The 23,389-nt window shown below is 45.1% G+C and overlaps 1 protein-coding gene across 9 annotated transcripts in view; it reads left to right on the forward strand.

The window, feature by feature from the left end:
- PDE8B (phosphodiesterase 8B) overlaps positions 1 to 23,389 on the forward strand; it is a 316,607-nt gene that overhangs the window by 210,912 nt on the left and 82,306 nt on the right. For all 9 annotated transcript variants that reach the window (XM_021084468.1, XM_021084469.1, XM_021084472.1 and 6 more), the window contains 4 exons: positions 7,416 to 7,494; positions 11,332 to 11,472; positions 13,369 to 13,457; positions 15,560 to 15,620. In XM_021084468.1, the coding sequence (XP_020940127.1) occupies positions 7,416 to 7,494; positions 11,332 to 11,472; positions 13,369 to 13,457; positions 15,560 to 15,620 (370 nt within the window). The remainder of the gene's footprint in view (positions 1 to 7,415; positions 7,495 to 11,331; positions 11,473 to 13,368; positions 13,458 to 15,559; positions 15,621 to 23,389) is intronic.

Raw genomic sequence — 23,389 nt, forward strand, 5'->3', positions numbered from 1 at the left:
AACATTTTCCACTATTTACAGCTGTTTTAAAATTATACCCTAGGAAAAGTACTGTTTAACTTCTGTACAATTAGACTGAGATTAAGAATAGCCTTTGAGGAGTACTTTCAACATTTATAAATTCCTGCTTGGATTGTTATGGATAGGGACAAACCAGTGGGGCAAACCAGTGCATGCATAGCAAACTATGCTAAGTTCAGTAATTGCTGTGTATTTGGGATAGAAATTTCAGCAGGCCTGCTTGTGGCCTCAGTGTGAATGAAGTGTTTTCAAGAAAGTGGTTTTGAGTCTTTTTACATGTATCTAATGCTCTCTGGTACCCACTTCTGGGATGAATGGATTCTCTGAGGGTCTGGCTGCTGGCCAGAACTCGAGGTGGTGGGACATGCTTCTGGAACATCTTGGAATATCAGAGTTCTAGCTCCTGCCTGGTTGTGCTCAGCCTCCACTCTGGCATGCTCTCAGGACCCTGATTTCTTCAACCTGCCCCACCTTGAGCAGAGAGAGAGAGAGAGCAGGGGAAAGAAGAGGCATTCCCAGCCCATGGCCCCTGGGAAGCCAATCCCATGTGGCTCCAGCCCATTGGGTGCCAGAAGATCCCTGACTTCTCTCTCTGGCCAATTAAGATGTCCTGAGGCTTTCAGGCTCAGGGAAGAATACATAAGATAGTACCTCATTGAAATGGTTACACTTCTTAACTTGATTACTTATTTTGCATTCAGAGGGAACAAAACCTTCTTAAACTTAATTTTTCTTGACCATCCTTTGTCTCTTGGAAGCAAAATGGATTGGCATGAACCCACAGAGGCAGGCTTTTCTGGGGTTCATCCTGGTCAGGGAAGTCACTTTTTGGTGGATAGAGAGCTTTAAGAAATAAAGGGTGAGAATAAACAGTCCTTTAGGTGGGAAAGTATTAAAAAAGATTGTGAAACCAGAAAAAAATTCTTTGGCAAGGAGCATTGCCAAAGATTTTTCACTGTACGTTAAATCCCTTGGTTTCTTTGTTTCCATGTGCGTATTAACTTCAGAGAACTTAGCAGAAGTTTTAAGGAAACCATATTGCCTTTATGACAGAAATTGATGGTTTTTAATTTTACATTAATTGTTTTTATTCCTGTGGGTCTCTACTGCTTTTATTGAAGGTAAAGAGACGGTACTTTTATTGTAGATGTTTTCACAATAAAGTTAGAAAAAGAAGGATTTAGTTTTGGTTGAATTCATTAACTGTGTATTAGTTACAATGAAAATGAATAGCAGACACTTTATTGTTTTGATAGTTCATTGTCTCATTTTATTTGAAATGACCGCGTGAGTTTTCATAGGCCATGTTGAACACGATGGCACAAGTAAGATGTCAGAAGGCGCCTTGTCCTTGGTGAATGCCAGGAAGGCTGGTCTGGAATCAACCTCCTCACCCAGCCCAAGGGCTAAAACAAAGGGCTTCCAGTTACCGTGCTGATGAGATCTGCTTAAAGCCAGGGCACTGAAAACTTCTCAAGATCTCATCAGATTCAGAACGTGGCAATGTTCTCAGTCCCTAACACCGCGTAAGACCTGGAAGTTCTCACCCCTCACTGATGAGCTGGTTGGGGAAGCTGGTCCCGGTCTAGAATCATAAGGAAAAGGCTCAGATTCTTAATATAAATCAGCGTGAAGCTAGTGAATGGACCTGTCCCCGCAGCCGCAGTCCCAAGCAGGTGGGTTTGCCCAGAACATTGATGCCCCCTGCTTCCGCACCAGCTTGAACCTGGCTGGTAAGGAACCTCTCTTTCCAGTCAGGAGAGCCGAGGAGAAAGTAAAGCAACAGTTCTCCACGGGAGAAGCCAGAGGAGGGCTGATTGGTCAGTTTCTTCTGATGCTTTTTGGCTTGTTGCACTGTGGCTGTCTCCCACTTCCTTCCCAGTTTTGGGAGGAGAAGTCTGTGTGTGGTTTGACTCTCCCTGGGTACACCACACCTGGGCCCAGCGGGTAGGTGACAGTGACCTATCCATGGGTCCTCCCAGCTCCTTAGGGCATTCAAGGATGTCTAAAGCATTTACCTGCACAACAGAGGCTGGCAGGTAATTCTGTCACTTGCTGCAGATGGGGAAAATGAGGCTTTTTATACAATGCCAGAATAATTATAGTCTAATTACATAATACTTTTCCCTGCAATTCCGCCCCCAGCGGCAGCTAAATATGTGGCATTACTGGCATTCTGCAAGGACAGTCTGTACTGCAAGGATGATGTTGAATGTTGAAGGCAGACACATCTATCCAGGTCTTCGTGTATGTTAGTCATGTGTACTTACCCAAGGACAAAAGAAGGTCATGTGAGCAAACATAAAATACCTCACCCAAAAAATTCCACTATAGAAGAACAACTTTTAAAGATAGAACAAAATCACATTTCTATGTACCTATGATGAATTACTGTATTGAACAGAAGAATTCATGAAAGGGGGAATGACTAGGGAGATAGGGGCTCACCGATGACCCCTTGTCTTTGGTGTTCTTAGGCTTCTTTATCATGAAAACAACTTTTTTAACCAAAATACAGATCAGATTTGATGATTTGCTGGGGGGTTAAGTTGGTGAGTTGAATGCAGTACCAGCTATTGTTTCATCATCAGGCAGCCTGATATTTCTTATCTAGGGGTTACACCCAAGTCATCACCTTTACTTCACTCCAAGTCTTAAGACAAGAGCAGTCCTCGATTTTAGAAAGAGTCCATTTCTATTGGGCAAACCTTTATATTCCGTGGAACACGGCACCTCATTATTAACCAACATTTATAGAGGACGTTATCCTCATGCGGGCTCTGCGTGACAACCATTGTGTTACAGGAGTAGAGTGTCTGAGCTGTGATGCCTTAAAGTAACCTGCTGGCCTTGAGCACCTCCATGGTCCCTTGCCTGCTATTCCCAAATCCCTGATGGGATACAGATGTATGTACAGAACCCTCTCCCTACACGCCACCACCTTGCCTAGTCCTCCCCTTGTTATCAGCAGCCTCCGTGTGTGTGTGTGTCTATGGGGGTTTGTGTTTCATTTGAGTACATTCCAGGTAGGGACACAGGAGTCATGTAACCCCCCCACCCCCCACCCCCACCCTCCGCCTCCAGCTACAATTGACAGAGGGAACATTGAGATCCAGGGAGACCCTTGGCATGATCACAGCTACCCAGTATGTCAGTGGCAGTGCCAAAGTGGAATCCAGGCACCCTGCTTTGTTTCCTTTTTTTTTTTTTTTTTTCCAGTCTTTTTAGGGCCACGCTTGCAGCACATGGAGGTTCCCAGTCTAGAGGTCACATCAGAGCTGTAGCTGCCGGCCACAGATAGAGCCACAGCAATGCCAGATCAGAGCCACGTCTGTGACCTACACCACAGCTCATGGCAATGCCAGATCCTTAACCTACTGACTGAGGCCAGGGATCAAACCCCCAACCTCTTGGATGCTAGTCAGGTTCATTAACCTCTAAGACACAGTGGGAACTCTGGGTAGGTTCCCTGCTTTCAGTTGGATGCACTCTGCATTCCATCATAGCACCATGTTCTTTGTGGACTTTTTAACCTGGTCCCTGTAATATTGACCCTTTTCCTGCACATCTTCATGGACTTGTAAGAAGATGAAGGGGAAATGGTTACATCGCTGGTGCTACATCTAGGGTTTAACACCTAGATTTCCTTCCCCTTGTGCTTTTTCCAGTTTTCCAATTTTTCAACCTGAAGCCTGCAAAAACACATCTGAGGTCCAGAGTTATATGGTTCCCAAGAACAGAAAATTAATAAAGCTCAGGTTCTTTTGCATGAAGGATATTAATAATTAATACAAGCAATTAAATTCCCAAAGTCTAGGAACATGATTCACATTGATTACCTCATTTTGCTGCAAGTTTATTTAAGTAGAAGTCATCAACCAAATTGGTTTAAAGCCTAGATCTAAACATTGCAGGCCAGTAGCGTTTGTCACAGGGGAAATAACCTGCTGTTCCTGCCAATTGACTTTCACTTCAACTATGGATAAGAATCTGCTTTGTCTGGGGGAGTTCCCGTCGTGGCTCAGTGGAAACGAATCTGACTAGCATCCGTGAGGAGGCAGGTTCGATCCCTGGCCTCGCTCAGTGGGTGAAGGGTCTGGCATTGCCATGAGCTGTGATGTAGGTTGCAGACGCAGCTCGCATTTGCCGTTGCTTTGGCTGTGGTGTAGGCAGGCAGTACAGCTCCAGTTCAGCCCCCGGCCTAGGAACCTCCGTATGCTGTGAGTGCAGCCCTAAAAAGACAAAAAAAAAAAAAAAAAAATCTGCTTTTCCCATTGTGTATGCTTTGCAGTGAACATCTAATAGATAAATTTAGCAGTTGGAGCTCAGTGCTTGTGTGAAGGCAGCCTCTTGAATTGACGAAAAACAATTATACTCTGAAGAAGCTGTTTACATACCTAATTGAGCCACATGGGTACTTTAAGAAAATACTTGGGCAAGAGAGGAATTTATCATTCGATAAGATTGGGGAGCTCTTCATTATCCAGCTCCCAAAGCTAAGGAATTCGCCTACACAGAGTGTGGTTTTCCCTGTCTGATGTCTGGAGCTCAGGGAACGCTGTCCTATGGTGCTACTTAAGGTTCTGGACCCGGATGCCTGCGAAAAACTTGGGATAAGACTAGCTCTTGGCTGCATCTTCAGGAGAGACAAGTAGGGCGATTTTAAAGTGCTCTTTGCTTCTTTTTTTCCCATTTTAAATGATCGTGTTTACAGATGTAGCAATGCTACTAGGACACTACATAGCTCACATTAGGTAGACGGGAGCAATTTTATTTTTTAATTGAAGTATAGTTGCTGCACAGTATTATATGTTATAAGTATACAATATACTGATTTATGATTTTTTTTTTCTTTATAGGGCCACACCTTCAGCATATGGAAGTTCCCAGGCTAGAGGTAGAATCAGAGCTGCAGCTGCAGGCCTACACCACAGTCACAGCAACACAGGATCCAAGCCTCATCTGCAACCTATGCCACAGACACAGGAACACTGGATCTAAGCCACATCTGCACCCCACACTTGCAGCAAAGCTGGATCCTTGACCCACTGAGCAAGGCCAGGGATGAACCGGAATCCTCATGGATACTGGTTAGGTACTTAACCCACTGAGCCACAACATAAACTCATACTGATGTATGATTTTGAAGGTTATAATTCATTTATAGTTATTATAAAATATTGGCTATATTCCTCATGTTTTATAGTGTATCCCCGTAGCTTATTTTAGACCTAATAGTTTGTACCTCCTACTCCCCTACCCCTATATTGCCCCTTTCCCCTTGCCTCTCTCCACGGGTGATCAGCAGTTTGTTCTCTAGGAGTCTGCTTTTGTGGTTTTATTCACTCATTTATTGTATTTTTTAGATTCTATAGGTAAGTGATATCAAGATAAAGTATTGAACTTTCTCTGTCTGACTTATTCCACTTAGCGTAACGCCCTCCAGGTCCATCCATATTGCTGCAAATGAAAACTTTTCTTGGAGTGCCTCTCTTGGCTCAGCATGGAAATGAATCTAACTAGGAACCATGAGGTTGTGGGCTTAATCCCTGGCCTTGCTCAGTGGGTTAAGAATTCAGCGTTGCTGTGAGCTGTGGTGTAGGTCTCTGACATGGCTTGGATCCGGCGTTGCTGGGGCTATGGTCTAGGCCGGCAGCTACAGCTCCAATTCGACCCTTAGCCTAGGAACCTCCATATGCCATGGGTGAGGCCCTATAAAGACAAAAAGGAAAAAAAAAGAAAACATCCTGCAGCCATCAGAAATCTCAGTTGGGTTGGGCTTACATTGTCCTCCCTTCACCTCTGTCGTGATAACTTCTCTTACGCTCCCACACTGGCACCTCCACCTCTGCAACTGCAGGAACACTACCCATCAATGGGCTAAAATCCTTTACTTGCTGTGCAGGTTGTCTTGCTGTTGTTGAAAGCAGCTCTTTGCTTGATATTTCAGGTACACTCGTGAGAAAAGATAGGTTATGATTCACTTTTCTTTTTACCAACAGTCTTGAAAGCTTTAGAAAACAAAGAAATATTATTCTGAGATCTTGCAAATAAGAACAAGTACTGTGTATTGAATTCTTAGATTGTCCCAAGGTCTTGGAGAAATGCCTAACCTAAACTATCTGGTTTGAGTCTTAAACAACCTGTGTTATTTTCATTTTGTAGATGAGGAAACTGAGGGCCAGTAGCGATCAAATACTGCCCAAGGTCCCATAACTGGCAAAATACCAAGTCAGATTTCACCCAGTTTTTTTCTACCGTCTCCCTTGAAAACAGTTCAAAAAAGAATGGCATCGTTAAATGCCCCATGGGTGGAAAAAACAAGTAACATTTCAAGAGTTTGTTTTATAAGAAATGACATTAGTAAACAATGTTTTTTTTTTTTTTTTCTGATAATGTGTAAGAAAGCCTTCACCAGGATTCTTGAGACAGCCAGTACAAATGACAAAGCTCTAGTAACTAGCTACATACTTACTGGGTTAGATAGGAAATAACTGTATTTGGACTTGCTTTTGATTTGGAAGGTAGTTAAGATTTTAGCCAAGAAGTTGAGAAATGGAAAGGATTTCAAAAATTCCAGATGGACAAGGAAGGTCACCAAGAAAAGTGCCTGTCTGGAGAGCTATACAATTAATCAGGCAAGGGGACATCCTCGGTATTGGGCTTTCTTCAGGCTGGTGGGTGTTGCTGAAAGCAAAGTACCATGAAGGCTGGCTTATCAAAGGTCACAACAGTGAGAAAAGAGATGGTGCTCCTGCCATGGTGCAGCAGGTTAAGCACCCTGCGTTGTCTCTGGGGCAGCACCTGTTCCATCCCCGGTCTGGCACAGTGGGTTAAGGAAACGGCATTGCCACAGCTGTGGTGTGGGTTCCAGCTGCAGCTCAGATTTGATCCCTGGCCTGGGAACGTCCATATGCCACAGCTGTGTCCAAAAAAAATTAAAATAAAAAAGAAAGAAAGGAGAGAAAATGTTTCTGTGTCTGTTGCAAAAGGCCAGAATACCTCAGATCTAATTTGGGCTTAAGACTTGACTTCTCCAGGACCACACAGTGAATGGAACGGAACAGCATCATTAACAGAACACAGGAGACCTGCGAGGCCATCTCCTGCATCTTTGCTCTCTGGTGTCAGTATGAAGGTTTCATTTAGCACATGGGGAGTTCATTCCATGATCCGTGAAGGTTTTGCTGAATTACATTCTTCTCTTTGTATCCTGTACATAGAAATACATGATATTGGTTTATTCATTTAGTTTGAAAGGCTAGACCTCTTTGCAAAACCGCGTATCACAAGGTGCCCGGTTTTCATGAATCTGAGGAATTGTCTGGTAAATGAACAGATGAAATGCTAATGGTTTTGTGGCAGAACTAACACGAATCTTTTGCAACTTTCAGGGCCTGTAATTCAGTGTTTACAGCATTAGACCACTGTCATGAAGCCATAGAGATCACAAGCGATGACCATGTGATTCAGGTACGGGGCCCCTTTTTATCTTTCAGTGTCAAAATACAACCTTTCAAGTTGGAGCCCCCCTTTTCCAAGCACTTTGCCGTCATTCTCACATTTCAGCACATTTTCTCTGGAGAAGGGAACATCAAAGTGTGCAAGGAAAACAGACAGACTTAAGCTAAGAATTAGATACTCAGTAAGAATAAAAATGAATTCTGTTCAGAACCGGCTATTTCTTTGACAGCAATGGGACAAATTCTTGAGACTACCTGGGAAGACATTATAGACACAGAAGTATGTCAGAACTGGAGAGTACATGCTTATAAATGCCTTGGGAACAGAATATTAACACTCTTCATTTATTGGCCTATAGCTGGTATTCCAATTATAAACCACTCTTATGTAATACTAAAATCATCTTCCTAAGAAAATGGGTCTAGCAGACAGAACTTTGTTGAAATGAAGTTGTCTTGATATGTGTTGGAAGGTAAGACATTTAGACTTCAAAAAAATGCTTTGAGGCGTTCCCACTGTGGCATAGTGGGTTAAGAATCCAATTTCAGTGGCTTGGGTCGCTGCAGAGGTGAGGGTTCTACCCCCGGTTTGGCACGGTGGGTTAAAGCCTGGCCTGTAGGTTGCAGATGTGCCTTGGAGTCAGTCCCTGGCCTGGGAACTTGCGTATGCCACAGGTATGGCTGTAAAAAATAAATAAATAAATACTCGGAAATGTAGACTCTGCAACTGATGGGCACTGGCCTGCCTGTCCTTGTAATGGGAGCACGTGTGAGGTTCCAGCTGTGGCTCAGATTGGATCCCTGGCCTGGGAACTTCCATATGCCACAGCTGTGTCCAAATAAATAAATAAATAAAGATTAAAAAGTACGGTCCAATCCATAGTGGCCCCACGACAGAGCCTCATCTGTACTGTGCTGTGAAACTCCCACGGCCCACAGAGACACCCTGCTCCCACAGGGGGTCAGTGGCATCAGTAGCCCACCGTGTCTAGGCCCTGTCATCAACACACGCATGAGGGAACCTCATTTCCATCCAGGAACCCTGTGAGAAAGACAGAGGCCCGTAATCTGTAATGATACAGATGAGGAAATAGAGGCCCAGGAAGGCCAAGGAGCTTATCCAAGGAAAGCCCCAGTGATAAATACGGCAACCAGAACATCCAGCCGTGTCTTTCTGCCTCCAAAGCCTTCTTCCCTGGTTCCCCGTTGGGCTATATTTTTGAAATTTGTTTCCCTGGCTGTCCCATGAAATGCGTCCAAAGGCTTCCTCGTGTTGCTGCCTGTTTCTGGCCCACCTGCCCTCATCTCTGTGTCCTGAATCTCAGAGAAGTCACATGTGCTGTACAATTAATCAGACCGAGCACAAATCCCACAGCCTTCCCATGTCTCCCTGGACTTGAGCAGGCAATTCTGTTCCTGAAACGCATTTGTTTTGCCCCTCCCTCTTGTACAGGGAAGCCGGGTTTTGAGGTTGAGGATGAGAAAGGGGCTCGCTGCTGTCGCCAGCCTTCCCCGCTGTCTGTCATCTTGCAGACCATCTTGGACCAGGCAACGGAGTCCTTCCCCTGCAGTTAGCACCTGGTGATTAGGAAACCTGTAGCTCTGGGTGAGGTGATGTGGTGATGCTGTCACATGATATACATCACTTCCCAGCCTTTCCCTTGACGAGGAAGCAACAGCGACTGAGGACAGTGGTGCCTGGAGAGGGGCATCCCTGTAGGGAAAGAGAAACTGTACTAATGGCAGGCTTTTTCTTGAGGAACGCTTTCAGGCCCCTTTAAAAACCTACCAGCATTCTGAGTATTAAGTTCAAGACAGGAACAAAGAGGAAGAAGTCGACTAGAGGATGTTTTCATATGAACTATGGGAAATTAAAATAGCCTTTGTGCTGCAGGTTTTAAGATGAGTCGTCATGGATGAGCTATGTCATATATGCTCTCATTTAATACAAGTTCTCGGGGCAGCAATGCTTCACAGGGCGTGTGCCTCTTAGTGCAGAGGTCGAAGATCAGGCAGTAGCCCTTAAAATTTAGGAACAGTATATACCTACCCATCCATCCATCGAAACGATCTCTGCTTTAAAACACCTATGTGGTGCTTACCATGTGCCAGATGCAGAGCGAAGCATTTTACACCTACTCATTTGTTTCTTAAAAGAACTCTGTGAACCAAGTACTGCTATCGTAGCCATTTTATAGATGAGAAAACTGAGGACCAGAGAAGATAAGTAACCTGCTCATGGTCATAGCCAGTGACTGACAGAACCAGGATTGAACTGGCCCCAGAGTCCAGATCCTGGAGTACCTGCTGCATTGTGAGGTCACCTGGTGTGAATGAAGAGCCCTCTGATTTCTACCCATATCTGCAACCGGGTCGGAACAGCAGAATAAACACCTGTGAAAATAGAATTTAGCCAACATATAAAGAAAATAATACATTCTCAAGTAGTAGCCATTCCTTAGATACTTACTAAACAGTCCTGCATATCCAAAGTAAATCTAAAGTAGCCTTTGCCCTTGAGGCTTTTCATGTCTAGAGGAGGAGGAGAGAGAGAAGAAAATGAGATTCAATGTAGTAAGTCATCAGAGAGAGAGTGTGGGTCGTAGGAGTGGCACAAACTCAGACTGGGCAGGGGCTCAAGGACAATTGCTGGAGAGGGGAGGAGGTGGGAAGGGCTTTCTAAGTGGAGAGCCCACGAGCAGAGGTCTGCTGGGGGAGAGCTGCTGGCAGTCCCACAGTGTGCAGGGCTGGGCCAGGGGCCGAGGGGCTGACCCTGGTGAGCAGAGGTCCTGGCGCCCAGCCCAGGAAGGGCGATGGTCCCCAGTGGAAGTGATGGATCAGGGAGGACAAGTTGGCAACCCTCACAAGGCCTGGTGCCGAGGGTCGCAGAGCAGCCTCTCGACCCCTCCAACTCCGTGGGCTTAATTGTACGGGTAGAAGCCGTGTTCCCGGGGGAGTAGCTCCACAATTGTCCCGCGTCACTCGCTTCCTCTCCGCTGTCATCACCGTGGAGGCCAAGGGAGATCACAGTTCCCAAGACCGTTTCAAAAGCAGCAGACGGTTGCAAATTATGGCCAAAGAAACCTGTGCCCTAGATGCATCTGTTCACCTCCTCCCCACTTTCCTCATCCCTTGTCCCCTCCGCTCAGCTCCTCATCTGGTGACTCTGTTCTTTGAGGAGAAATTGGAGGGTGGAGCGTGGAGCTAGGAGTCAGCCAAGGGGACAGCACTAAAGTCAGGGGACCTGGGCAGAATTGTGGAGAGAACCCTCTGAGTCTACTGTCCTCATCGCCTTCCCCGGTGAGGGAGTACTCTCATCATGCACAGGCTGTGCCCAAGCACTGAAGCCGGTCTCCTGCCCAAAGCATTGAACTGCGTTTCTTGTTCAGTTGGACAGGAAGCAGCCCCAAGCTGTAGCATTGGTTAAGAGACAGTGGCAATTATCTATCAGTGTATTGATATTTAGGCATGAGAGATCAGGTTGCTGCCTTGTAGAGATGTGACTAGTAGAAGCCACAACCTGTTGAATGGAGTTCTGGTTAATTTTTGTTTTTCTGACTTTTTTCTTATTTTGCGGATAATGAATGAGGCCCATCGCAGGCTGGCATTGCTGGATAAAGGCTTCTTGCTCTTTTTCTGTGGAAGCATTTCTTCCAGTTTCTCAAAGGGCCCAGCCTTCTGGGATGGCAGCTGAATGACCACACTGCTGATCAGGAAGGACAGGGGCACCTGCTCCAGGGTTGGGGGGTACTGGTCAGCACCCACATGAGAGAGCGCTCACCCAGGGACCATGATATCCCAGCATGTTTTCTCTGTGTCCTGACCTGTAAGCACTTTCCGTGTGCAGTATGTCAACCCAGCCTTCGAAAGGATGATGGGCTACCACAAAGGCGAGCTCCTGGGCAAAGAACTCGCTGAGCTGCCCAAAAGCGACAAGAACCGCGCAGACCTCCTCGAAACCATCAACACCTGCATCAAGAAGGGCAAGGTTCGTGAAACCCAACCAAGCCACAGACCCCTCCCCAGTGTGCCTTTTTTTTTTCCCCTTCTCTGAGCTTTTCTGTCCCCTCTTTAAGATAGACTTCTGTCATAACATTATAATTAAGTGGAAGATCTTTTGTATTTGCAAAATGAGTCAATTTGGGATAAGCAAGCGGATGTGGTTGCTTATCATGATGGTATGGAATCTGATGATTTCGTATGAGGAAATTTCTGCCTTCCCATGAATATATCTCACCTTTCATGGCTAGAATTTCATACGTATGTCTGAGCAGAGTCCTACCCATAGAGCTGTTGTGTGCTTTTTTAGTTTATCTGGTGTTTGGGGGACTCAGAGCTTTTGTCATTTGTTTGTTTTGGTTTTGTTTTTGTTTTTTAGGGCCATGTGTGCAGCACATGGAGGTTCCCAGGCTAGGGGTCGAATCAGAGCTGTAGCTGCCGGCCTACACCACAATCACAGCAACACCAGATCCGAGCCATGTCTGCAACCTACACCATAGCTCACAGCAACGCCAGATCCTTAACCCACTGAGCGAGACCAGGGATCAATTCCACATTCTCAGGGATACTAGTTGGATTCGTTACCACTGAGCCACAGTGGGAACTCCCTGCCTGTACCTTTTCTTTTAAGCATTCAGGTGCTTTCTCTGATGTGAAGGAGTCAGATAAACCCTGTATTTATTTAATGGAAGACCATTTTGTAGGAAGAAAATAAGTTTGGCTTCTATATGATGGCCAAAATTAATCAAAGAAAATTGGGACAGTGAGAATGAAAATGAAACAGGCCATTGTTAAGAACTTCAAAAAAAAATAGGAGTTCCTGTTGTGGCGCAGTGGTTAACGAATCCAACTAGGAACCATGAGGTTGCGGGTTTGGTCCCTGCCCTTGCTCAGTGGGTTAACGATCTGGCGTTGCCGTGAGCTGTGGTGTAGGTTGCAGACGCGGCTCGGATCCCGCGTTGCTGTGGCCCTGGCGTAGGCCGGTGGCTACAGCTCCAATTAGACCCCTAGCCTGGGAACCTCCATATGCCTCGGGAGCGGCCCAAGAAATAGCAACAACAATAACAACAACAAAGACAAAAAAAGACCAAAAAAAAAATAAAATAAAATAAAATAAATAAATAAATAAATAAGTTTGCCTGGAGAATACTACCACAGGTCTGGTGACCCCGATATGCATACCAGCTGGCCACCTTGTATGAGAACGGGGACAAGAAGAGGCTGCGGAGAAGCTCAGATTCTGATTCAACCACTTCCTCCCAGAAATTGTGGGGTTGTCGAGGGCTCCCCCCAGAGGTCACCAAGCACTCGGCCCCAGCCAGTTCCCCAGGGTGCCAATACAGCAGGAATCTTCACCCATCCATGGAAACTGCCAGGAGTCAGACTAAGCCCAGGGAAGTCTTCACTGGAGGCCCCATAGAATTGGAGAAAGATGACAGGCTTTGTGGGGAGTTAAGAGATACAGATTTATAACCACGTTTTCCACTTCCTCACATGGGCCAATTACTTAGCAACTCTGAGCCTCATCTGTAAATTAAGGATGATAATTTCATCCTTGATCTTTACGGGTTGTTGTAAAGATCGAGAGGACCTCAGAAAAATCCCTTGATCTGGTGCCACTACACCCATAAGGCTGAGAGGAACTCTACCCACTGCTCACGTGTCCTGGAACCTGGGAAGGGCACCCCCAATGCTGGACTCATTGGTCTGGTGGGCTTGGTGCACTGTGGCCTTAAGTCTTACGTAGTCAGCATCCCAGTGGGTCCAGCTCTAGAGCTGTATTTTGTGGATAATAGCAAAAGTGTGTGGGATCTCACTGAGATCCTTGTAGGAGCTGCCGTAAGCTGGAATGGAAGGATTTTAAGAACTCTCTCTGTCCTTATAGGAGTGGCAGGGCGTTTACTATGCCAGACGGAAATCGGGTGACAGCATCCAACAGCATGTGAAGATCACGCCAGTGATTGGCCAAGGAGGGTGAGTGCCAACTCTTTAACTCTATCAGTTGAGAGGCCCAAGTGTGCGCTGGGTTTGTCTATGGACATGCAAGTATGTTAGACCCACAAATACGGTATGGTTGGGTCTGTACGTGGTACATGCCAAGGACACCTCCATGTGGTGGGCAACCTCCCCCAAACACCAGCACCCCCTTCTTGTGCTGGTGAGCTTCAGGAAGCATCCCCCTAGCTGTCCACCTCCACCTGAATGTGTGTAGTTCAAGTGTTGCCACTGGCGGTGCAGAAGCTCAATTGCTAGGCCTTCCCCTTTCAGAACAACAACCACAAAACAGCAGGGCTCCCTGGCCTCAGCCCCGCCCCGGGAGCCGCCCTTCTCTCCCTGAGGCACCGGCTCTGGGCTCTTTCTCTTCAGGCCTGGGGGCTTGTTGTGCAAGCAGGAGCACTGTGGCTGTCACAGTTAGGAGAGAAAGGTCCCTAACCAGAGGCTGAGGCACCGATTCCATTTAATCTCCAATGACTGCAGAAGCCTGTTCCTTTGCAGACAGATAAGGAAAACATGCAATTCCTTTCCCTTCTCCCAGTTACGTTTTGTGAGAAGGTTTATGTGAGAAGGATCCATAACCAGGATTCTCTAACAGTACAACACCAGGGAGCCTTGATAAACAAGCCCGAAGGCCAGTGCCAGCTGCACAGCACAGGGTTACAAGGGACATTTTGGAAAGAGAGAAGGTGGCTGTTATGATGCCAGTACCCAGAAAAAGACAGCCCTACGTGTGGCTCTTAGGACTACCCAAGTTCATCACAAGTCATTGTGTGGTTGGAAAACCTGAAATAGTCAGCAAAGTGTCTGTAGGTTGTTTCCCTTCTGATTTTACTTGTTTGTCAGCTTTGAAACTGTTCCCCCATCGGTTCAGAGACCACTGTCTCCTGCCATTTTGCTTCACTGTGGGTGGTGGGGACACTGGCAGGCCCTAACTAGGGGTTGCAAGCACACGGAGAGGGACCCCCGCATCCCTCCTGAGCATAGAGACCTCCACGTGGCCATGTCCACCCGCGGTCCCAGCTCAGGGGCTGCCATGGCTGTCTCGTTCTTACCAACCATCATCCCTAGTCTGTCTTCTCAGAAAACGTAAGCTAAGATTCACTTTGTGCAGAATGATTAGGTACCCAAGGCAAAGGAGATGGCTGGAGTTAATGCTTAGTGATTGCTGTCTGACTCAATCTTCTGATATTACGGATAAGAGCAAGAAGTTCTTTTGTCCAGAGACAGCATTACTCCTCCCCACCCCACCCCGCAGTGCACTATCAGAAGAAATGCCTCTTACAAGTAGGGAAATTTTACCCTCTTCCTGTCTAGTGACACTCCTTACAGAATAACAGTGTTTTTGACGCTCTCTTTATTGTCCTCCAGAGAAAACTGAACCAAAGAGAGAGACAGGTAGAGACAGGGAGCGAAAAGAAACTCATTACTGTAAAATCTAACTTAGCTTCACTCTGTAGAAAGCCTCCGCCTGAGCTGATGTTCGCACAGGGCTGAGGCACCTATCATCTGTCCCTGGTCCCCTTGTGACAATGACCAGGCCACAGGCTGTTTGCAGATTCTGTCCACAACCTGAAAACAAGAGGATTTTTCTCTGCCTGAAAGATGACCAGGCTGTGAAAGAATATGAAAGGTTAAATATAAAAACAGCCATTGTGAACTTGGGCCACTGTCCAAATGAGTCTTTGCCTTCTATACAAGCTACAAAAGTATTAGTAAAAGTATTCGCATCAGCAAAATTAAAACCCATTTTGTCTGGAGGAGTGTTTCATCCTATCACGGATGCTGTCTGGGAGCCAGGCCTCAGGAGTGGGTTAGCAAATGAAGTCCCCTTTAGGAAAGTGTTGCCAAGCCAGTTGTGATGAAAAGAGAAGCCCAGTTTCTGAAGGCATGTGTGGGCTGTGTGTGAGAAAAAAAAAAAAAGGCATTTTTTAGAGATGGTGTCTTGTTGGAATTTAAAATCTGTCCTAGAATGGACCCTGGCGTTTTACTCGAAGAAGATGCTGTTGATGTTTTCATTTGCTAATTTGTTGAATCATCTCATAGCTGACTCACTAATAACTGGTTATTTATGTTATTAGGAAAATTAGGCATTTTGTCTCCCTCAAGAAACTGTGTTGTACTACTGACAATAATAAGCAGGTATGATGCTTGGTTTGCTTCGTTTGCTTTGTCGGCTTGACCCTGCATGACATTGTCACCCCTGTTCTCTGCTTGTCTTTCTCTGTAGCTTCCTATAGTTGCCAGTGAAAAAGCTTTATAGCCAGATTAGGCTTCTTACACAAAGAGGAACAGAAAACCATTCCCCTGCAAACCTCTGCTACTTGATTTGTAATGCACATCAGTTATGATGTAGCTTGGGTCTGTGCAACTTGGAACCAGTGTATTTTATGAGAGCATAAAATTCTTCCTCCACATAAAAAATGGTCTCATTTTCTGTCTTAATTTCTTAAATGAAAGTATGTATGCATTTGAGCCTTTTGCCTCTATCAGTTCACATCAAAACCAAAAATCATTCCTACTTGGTACGGGGAGTTATTTTTTACCCATTATATCATGCAGAATAATGCAGTTGAGGGTTTTTTCCTGAAGTAACAGGACAGTAATAAGTTGCTGTATTTAAGAAATTTTCTAAGGTAGTTTTATCATAGAGGACAACAATGGTATCGGTATTTTCTCCTCATTTATACTTTAGTACTAGGTTATGTTCTTTTCAAGTCATGCTACCAAGTTTGTTGATTAAAAAGTATTCAACAAACATAATTACCATTGATCTAGTTTTTAATGTGAATCTATTTAGGTATGGTCAATGTACAATATTATGTAAGTTTCAGGAGTACAACATAGTAATTCCTCATTTTTAAAAGTTATATTCCATTTATAGTTATTATACACTGTTGGCTATAGTCCCTGTGTTATACGTGTATCCTTGGAGCTTCTTTATTGTATACAAAGTAGTTGGTACCTCGTTATCCCCTGCCCCACTGGTAACCACCGACCACTGGTTTGTTCTCTGTATCTGAGCCTGTTTCTTTCTCTCTCTCTCTCTCTCTTTTTTTTTTTTTCCTTTCTTTCTTTTTTTAGGGCTGCACCTGCGGCACATAAAGGTTCCCAGGCTAGGGGTCCAATTGGAGCTGTAGCTGCCGGCCTACACCACAGCCGCATGCAACGCGGGATCCGAGCCACATCTGCAACCTATACCACAGCTCACGGCAACCCCGGATTCTTAACCCACTGAACAAGGCCAGGGATTGAACCTGCATCCTCATGCTGTGCCATGATGGGAACTCCAGAGCCTATTTCTTTTTTGTTCATTCATGTGTTTTATTTTTTAGATGGCACATATAAGTGATATTATACAGTCTTTCTCTGTCCGACTTATTTCACTTAGCATAACAACCTCCAAGTCCATCCATGTTGTTGCAAGTGGCAAATTTTCATTCTTTTTTATGGCTGAGTAGTATTTCGGTGTGTATGTGTGTGATTTTAAAAGAAGGGACAATATTTCTCAAGGAAGCATAAGGCTGCAGGACATCATCCATTTTAGTGTAATAGATCAGGGACTTGGGAAGTGGTGTGGGATCAGAAGGAAGCCTGGCCAGGAAGGAAGGAAACTGTGGGATGATAGACCTGAGATGCCTGGTCTCCTCCCAGTGAGAAAGTGGCTTCTATGGGAGGGGACTGAGTGCCGTGAACGTGTGGGGAGTTTCCCGCTGCTGTCTCAGCCCATTGGAGTATCTGTGTCCACATGCTTTCATTTAAAATAATGATCAGTATTTGTGTATATATATATATATATTTTTTTTTTTTTGTCTTTTTGCCATTTTCTTGGGCCGCTCTCGTGGCACATGGAGGTTCTCAGGCTAGGGGTCTAATCGGAGCTGCAGCCGCCAGCCTACACCAGAGCCACAGCAACGTGGGACCTGAGCCACGTCTGCAACTTACACCACAGCTCACGGCAACGTCAGATCCCCAACCCACCGAGGAAGGCCAGGGATCGAACCCGCAACCTCATGGTCCCTAGTCGGATTTGTTAACCACTGCGCCACGACGGGAACTCCCCAGTATTTGTATATATTGTGAAATGATCACCACAGTAAGTCTAGTTAACATCCATAACCACACATAGTTATGATTTTTTTTCTTGTGATAAGAACATTTAGTATCAACTTTTGGCAACTTTCAAATATACACCATAGTATTAACTAACTATAGTCATCATACTGTATAGTAAATCCCTAGGACTTATTTATGTTGTAGCTAGAAGTTTGTACTTTCTGACCTCTTGCATCCCTTTCACCCTCCCACCCCTCCCCGCACCTCTGGCAACCAACTGTCCTTTGTCTGTGCCTATGAGTGTGAGTTAATGTTTTTGTTTTTAGATTCTGCATGTAAGTGATAATGTATAGTATTTGTCTTTCTCTGTCTGACTTATTTCACTTACCATAATACCCTCAAGTTCCATCCATGTTGTTTCAAATGGCAAGATTTCCTTCTTATTGCTAAATAATATTTCATTGTAAATATATATACCATGAGTTCTCATTGTGGCACAGCAGAAACGAACCCGACCAGTAACCATGAGGTTGCGGGTTTGATCCTTGGCCTTGCTCAGTGGGTTAAGGATCCGGCATTGCCATGAGCTGTGGTGTAGGTCGTGGATGTGGCTTGGATCTGGTGTTGCTGTGTTGCGGTGTAGGCCAGCAGCTGTAGCTCCCATTCAGCCCCTAGCCTGGGAACCTCCATATGCTCCAGGGCGTGGCCCTAAATAGAAAAAAAAAAAGTACATACCACATTTCCTTTGTCCATTCAACCATTGGTAGACAAGTAGGTGGTTTTCATGCCTTGGTTGTTATAAATAATGCTGCAGTGAACATGCAAGTACATATATCTTGTAGAATTAGTGATTCATTTCCTTTGGGTAAATACCCAGAAGTGTAATTGCTGAATCTTATGGTAGTTCTGTTTTTAATTTTTTCAGGAACTTCCATTCTGTTTCCTACAGTGATTGCACCAATTTACATTCCCACCAACAGTGCACAAGGGTTGTCTCTACACCCTTGGCAACACTTATTCTTTTACTTTCTGATAATAGCCATTTTAACATGCGTGAGTTAATATCTCATTGTATTTTTAAAGTATATTTCACTAATAAATAGTGATGTTGAACATCTATTTGCATACCTATTGGCCATCTCTATGTCTTCTTTGGAAAAATGTCTGTTCAGATTCTCCATCCATTTTTTAATTGGGTTGGCTTTTTTTTGCTATTGAGTTATATGAATTCTTTAAGTATTTTTTTAAATATTAACTCTCTTATCAGATATATGGTTTGCAAGTATTTTCTCCCATTCAGTAGGTTGCCTTTTCATTTTGCTCTTAGTTTTCTTTGCTATCCAAAACATTTTAGTTTTTGTAGTCCTAATTGTTTGTTTTTGCTTTTGTTGCTTTTGCTTTGGGTGTCAGAAAATCATTGCAAAAACCAATGTCAAGAAGCATATCCTCTGTTTTCTCCTAGGAGTTTCAGTTTCAGGTGTTAGCTTCAAGACTTTAATACGTCTTGAGTAGATTTTTGTGAATGGTGTAATAAGGCAGTGGTCCAGTTTCATTCCTTTCCATGTAGCTGTTTAATTTTCAGCATTGTTTACTGAAAAGACTGTTGTTTCCCCTTTGTATATTCCTTTGTTAGAAATTAATTGACTACATATATATAATGTGGATTTGTGTCTGGACTCTATTGGTCTACATTAATAGGTAGATTGATCTTTGTGTCTGCTTTTATGCCAATGCCCTATTGTTTTGACTACTATAACTTTGTAACATAGTTTTAAATTGGAAAGTGTGATGCCTCCAGCTTTTTTCTTCTTTCTTCAGAATATTTTTTAAAAAATTTTTCTAGAATAGCAAAAGCAGTCATGTACTTTTTCATAAGATTTAATTCAAAATAAAATACCTCCTTCAACACTGAGCATTTCATCTGGAATCAGGAAGTGTTCACTTAATACCATAAAGCTACACAGAGAGGCAACTCCTTGGAGACCTCTGGAAAAGGAAGGAAATTGACTTTCATAGGAAAAAAGTTTTTTTTCTTTCCTGATAGCCAAGTTTAGACATCTCTAGAGGAAGAATGAGGTCCACATGGAAGGTGACATGGATGGAGGGAGAATCACAGGACATGCTGGTAGATTTTTAGAAACACGCTGAACCCAAGGAGTATGAATAAAACTGTGTGGGCTGTGAAGTCACAGTGTAAGACACAAGTTCCCTTGGGTTCATTCACACTTGAGCCAGAAATGAGCCAAGTATATTCCACATCCAAAACCAAGAGCAGCCTCTCCCCAAGCCTAGCCTTACTCCTTCTCCTTCCCTGCTTCCTCTTTAGTTACCAGGACCTCCAATCTCCTGTCACCATTCTCCATGCAGCTCCATGTGCCCAAATTCTTCCAGTCCTCCATCATGCAGCCCAAGAAACATCAAGTTCTATCTCCCTTCTCAAGCCCCCATACCTTCTCTGCTGTGTATCACCCCTACCATTATCATGGCTACTTGTGTGCCTCACTGCCCTCTTTTCTTTAGCAGAGTTCCCTGGCTGTGCTTGTCTTTGTGTGCCTGTGTGAGCCTGGCACATAGTAGGCCCTCAAGCAGTTGGTTAGTTGAATGGAGTTGAATGCCTCGGTCCTAGTCTCCTGCCACTTGAAATTCTTCCTGTCTCACAGCGAGAGCAGACTAGCCCTTAGCACAGTACCTAGGGTTGCAGAAGAGGGGCCACCTCTTTTTTTTCTGCAACTCTGCCTAGAAATATCTTTATTGCCATAAATTAGCTGCTGGTCTGAGCTGGGTAGAAACTCAGGGCTCAGATATCCTGAGCCATTGACGTCACCTAATGGTGCACAGGCCTAGAGAGACACTTAGATTTTCCAGTAACGAAGAATTTTTATATCTCTGGCCAGCCACAGTGTTTTTCCTCCTCATCAAAGGAGGCTGAAGTGAATGGTGATGGGTCTGTGACGGGAAGGGCTCCCTGGAGGGTGGGAGCAGCCGTCTGCAGGCAGTTCCAGTGGTGCTGCTTTCTGAGGTTTGGCCCTGACGTCAAAAACCTGCCCATGGGTTTGCATTTTAAAAAGGAATGAAATTGGAAGCCAGGCTGCTGTCTGCTGGTGGTGCTTTGTCATCAGTAAAGATCTCTTTTCCTCTGTGAACCCTGTAGCTTTTTGCCAAGAGGCTGAAAATGCTCAGCTAGGATTGTCTGAGTAAACATTGTCTCCCCTTCCACCACTCACACACTTTCTCCCCAGATGTGTATTGAACACCTGTTCTATGCTGCCACCAGGGACTCAAAGTTTCTGCCCCAGAAGCCATGAGGGCCACAGACACATAAAGAGGATACAGTTTTAGAGCATAGTGCAGGGAGGTATGAACTGGGCTCTGGAGAAGCACAAAACACAGGACCAAAGGATGCTGGTTAGGACTTTTTAGGTGTCGTCTATGGCAAAGGGAAACAAGCTACAACCTACAAGTCAAATGTGGCCTGTTGTGTACATTTTTGGCACATAGCCATGTTCTTTGTTACACAGTACATGTAGCTGCTTTTACACTACATTGGCAGCATTTGGTAGGTACAATGGAGACCATGTGGCCAGCAAAGCCTAAAATATTTACTCTCTGACCCTTGATTGAAAAAATTTTCCAACCCTACTTCTCTTTTTTTTTATTTTTATTTTTTAAATTTTAGGGCCATACCCATGGTATATGGAAGTTCCTAGGCTAGGGGCTGAATTGGAGCTGCAGCTACCAGCCTATACCACAGCAATGCCAGATCTGAGCCACATGTACAACCTTCACCACTGTCCTCATGGATACTGGTTGGGTTCATTACCTGCTGAGCCACAACAGGAACTCCTCCAACCCTACTTCTAGAGGATAATTTTCTTTCTTGGATTCCCCACTTTCTTAGGCCAGGGACTCTTTGCCCGAGCCCTCTGAAAGCACCCCCTCCATGCATGCACACATTCTTGGGACATCTTTTGCCTTCATGCTAACCCTGCACCCTGGTTCAGAGCCTATCTCAACCCCTTTGTACCAGTGAAGACATGAGGACTTAGTTCCCCTGAGGCTTTTGCCTTTTCATCAGGTCCAAATTGAAATCAAATGCATGGCTGAAACTGTGGCATTTCAGGGTCCAGGAGTTGGACTTGCATAGGGAAAAGGAGGCTTCCAGGATCCCAACTTTACACCAGCTCCTCCTGAACTGGCCTGGTCAAAGCAGAGGGGGTCTCACCCCTGCCACCCCTGTAGTGCCCACCCTCAGCCCAATTGCAGCACAGCCCCCATTTTCAGTTCTTCTCTAAGCTCTGGTGAGTGGCAGGCTTGGAGCCATGGAAGAGTGTGGGGCAACAGCTGGTGGCATGCATAGGACTGCATTACCTGGTCCCTGTTCTCATAGAGGGGTGACACACGGGCCATGGAGAAGCCTTGGGGAGGTGTGGTTGTTTCGTGTCCAGTAAGAGGAAGTGGTTTTCTTGTGAGGTCAAGGAGCACAACGCACCCAATGAGCAGCTCCAGAAAAGATTATCTTGTTCCATGGGGTTAAAGCAGGAGAAGGTCGGGGTTCCCGTTGTGGCGCAGTGGTTAACGAATCCGACTAGGAACCATGAGGTTGCGGGTTCAATCCCTGCCCTTGCTCAGTGGGTTAAGGATCTGGCGTTGCTGTGACTGTGGCGTAGGTTGCAGACGCAGCTCGGATCCTGTGTTGCTGTGACTGTGGCGTAGGTTGCAGACGCATCTCGGATCCCGTGTTGCTGTGGCTGTGGTGTAGGCCGGCAGCTACACCTCCGATTGGACCCCTAGCCTGGGAACCTCCATATGCCATGGGAGCGGCCCAAGAAATGGCAAAAAGACCAAAAAAAAAAAAAAAAAAAAAAAAAAAAAAAGGCAGGAGAAGGTCATGGCCAAGCTCAGGGGAAATTGTTCTGCTTGTTTGCTTGCTTGCTTCCTCCCTCCCTTCTTGTTTGTCTGTCTTTCCTTCTTTCTTTCACCTTTAAATGCCTTTTTTAAAAACTCCTTTTTTTCTTAAAGTATAGTTGGTTTCCAATATTGTGCCAATTTCTCTCTCGTTCTGCTTTCTAATCAAGGTTCCAGGACAAAGACTGGTCGAAAGCAGACGAGGATCAATCTGACTTGGATTTTGCATAGAACTTTCCAAGGTAGACTGCAGAGGTTCCTGCCTTTGGAATTTCATTGACCACCACCTCACCCTCATGATGGGAAGGTGGTTTTAGCCATGGAAAATTAGGCCATAATCTTTGAAGAGTAGCTGTTATGTGAAGTTTGGCTTAGTGGAAACCTTGTTTCTTTCGGGGCAGATCTGTGTAAGTGTCGACATACTCTGACATCAGTATGGAGACAAGGATTGGAAAGTCACTGCTTTAAAGGCATTTTCAGGAGTTCCCGTTGTGGCGCAGTGGTTAACGAATCCGACTAGGAACCATGAGGTGGCGGGTTTGATACCTGGCCTTGCTCAGTGGGTTAAGGATCCAGCATTGCCGTGAGCTGTGGGGTAGGTTGCAGACACAGCTTGGATCCCGTGTTGCTGTGTCTGTGGTGTAGGCCAGCGGCTGCAGCTCCTATTCGACCCCCTAGCCTGGGAACCTCCATATGCCACAGGAGCAGCTCAAGAAAAGGCAAGAAGACAAAAAAAAAGAAAAAAAAAAGAGCGTTTTCACACACGTGACTTATTTAGGGATAGTAGAGACAGAAATAGGGGCTGAATAGGCCAGGTTTTTTTTGTTTTTGTTTTTTTTTTTTTATTTTATTATTTTCCCACTGTACAGCAAGGGGGTCAGGTCATCCTTAGATGTATACATTGCAGTTACAGTTTTTTCCCCCACCCTTTCTTCTGTTGCGACATGAGT

Source organism: Sus scrofa, chromosome 2, assembly GCF_000003025.6.
Source record: "Sus scrofa isolate TJ Tabasco breed Duroc chromosome 2, Sscrofa11.1, whole genome shotgun sequence".
NCBI lineage: Eukaryota > Metazoa > Chordata > Mammalia > Artiodactyla > Suidae > Sus > Sus scrofa.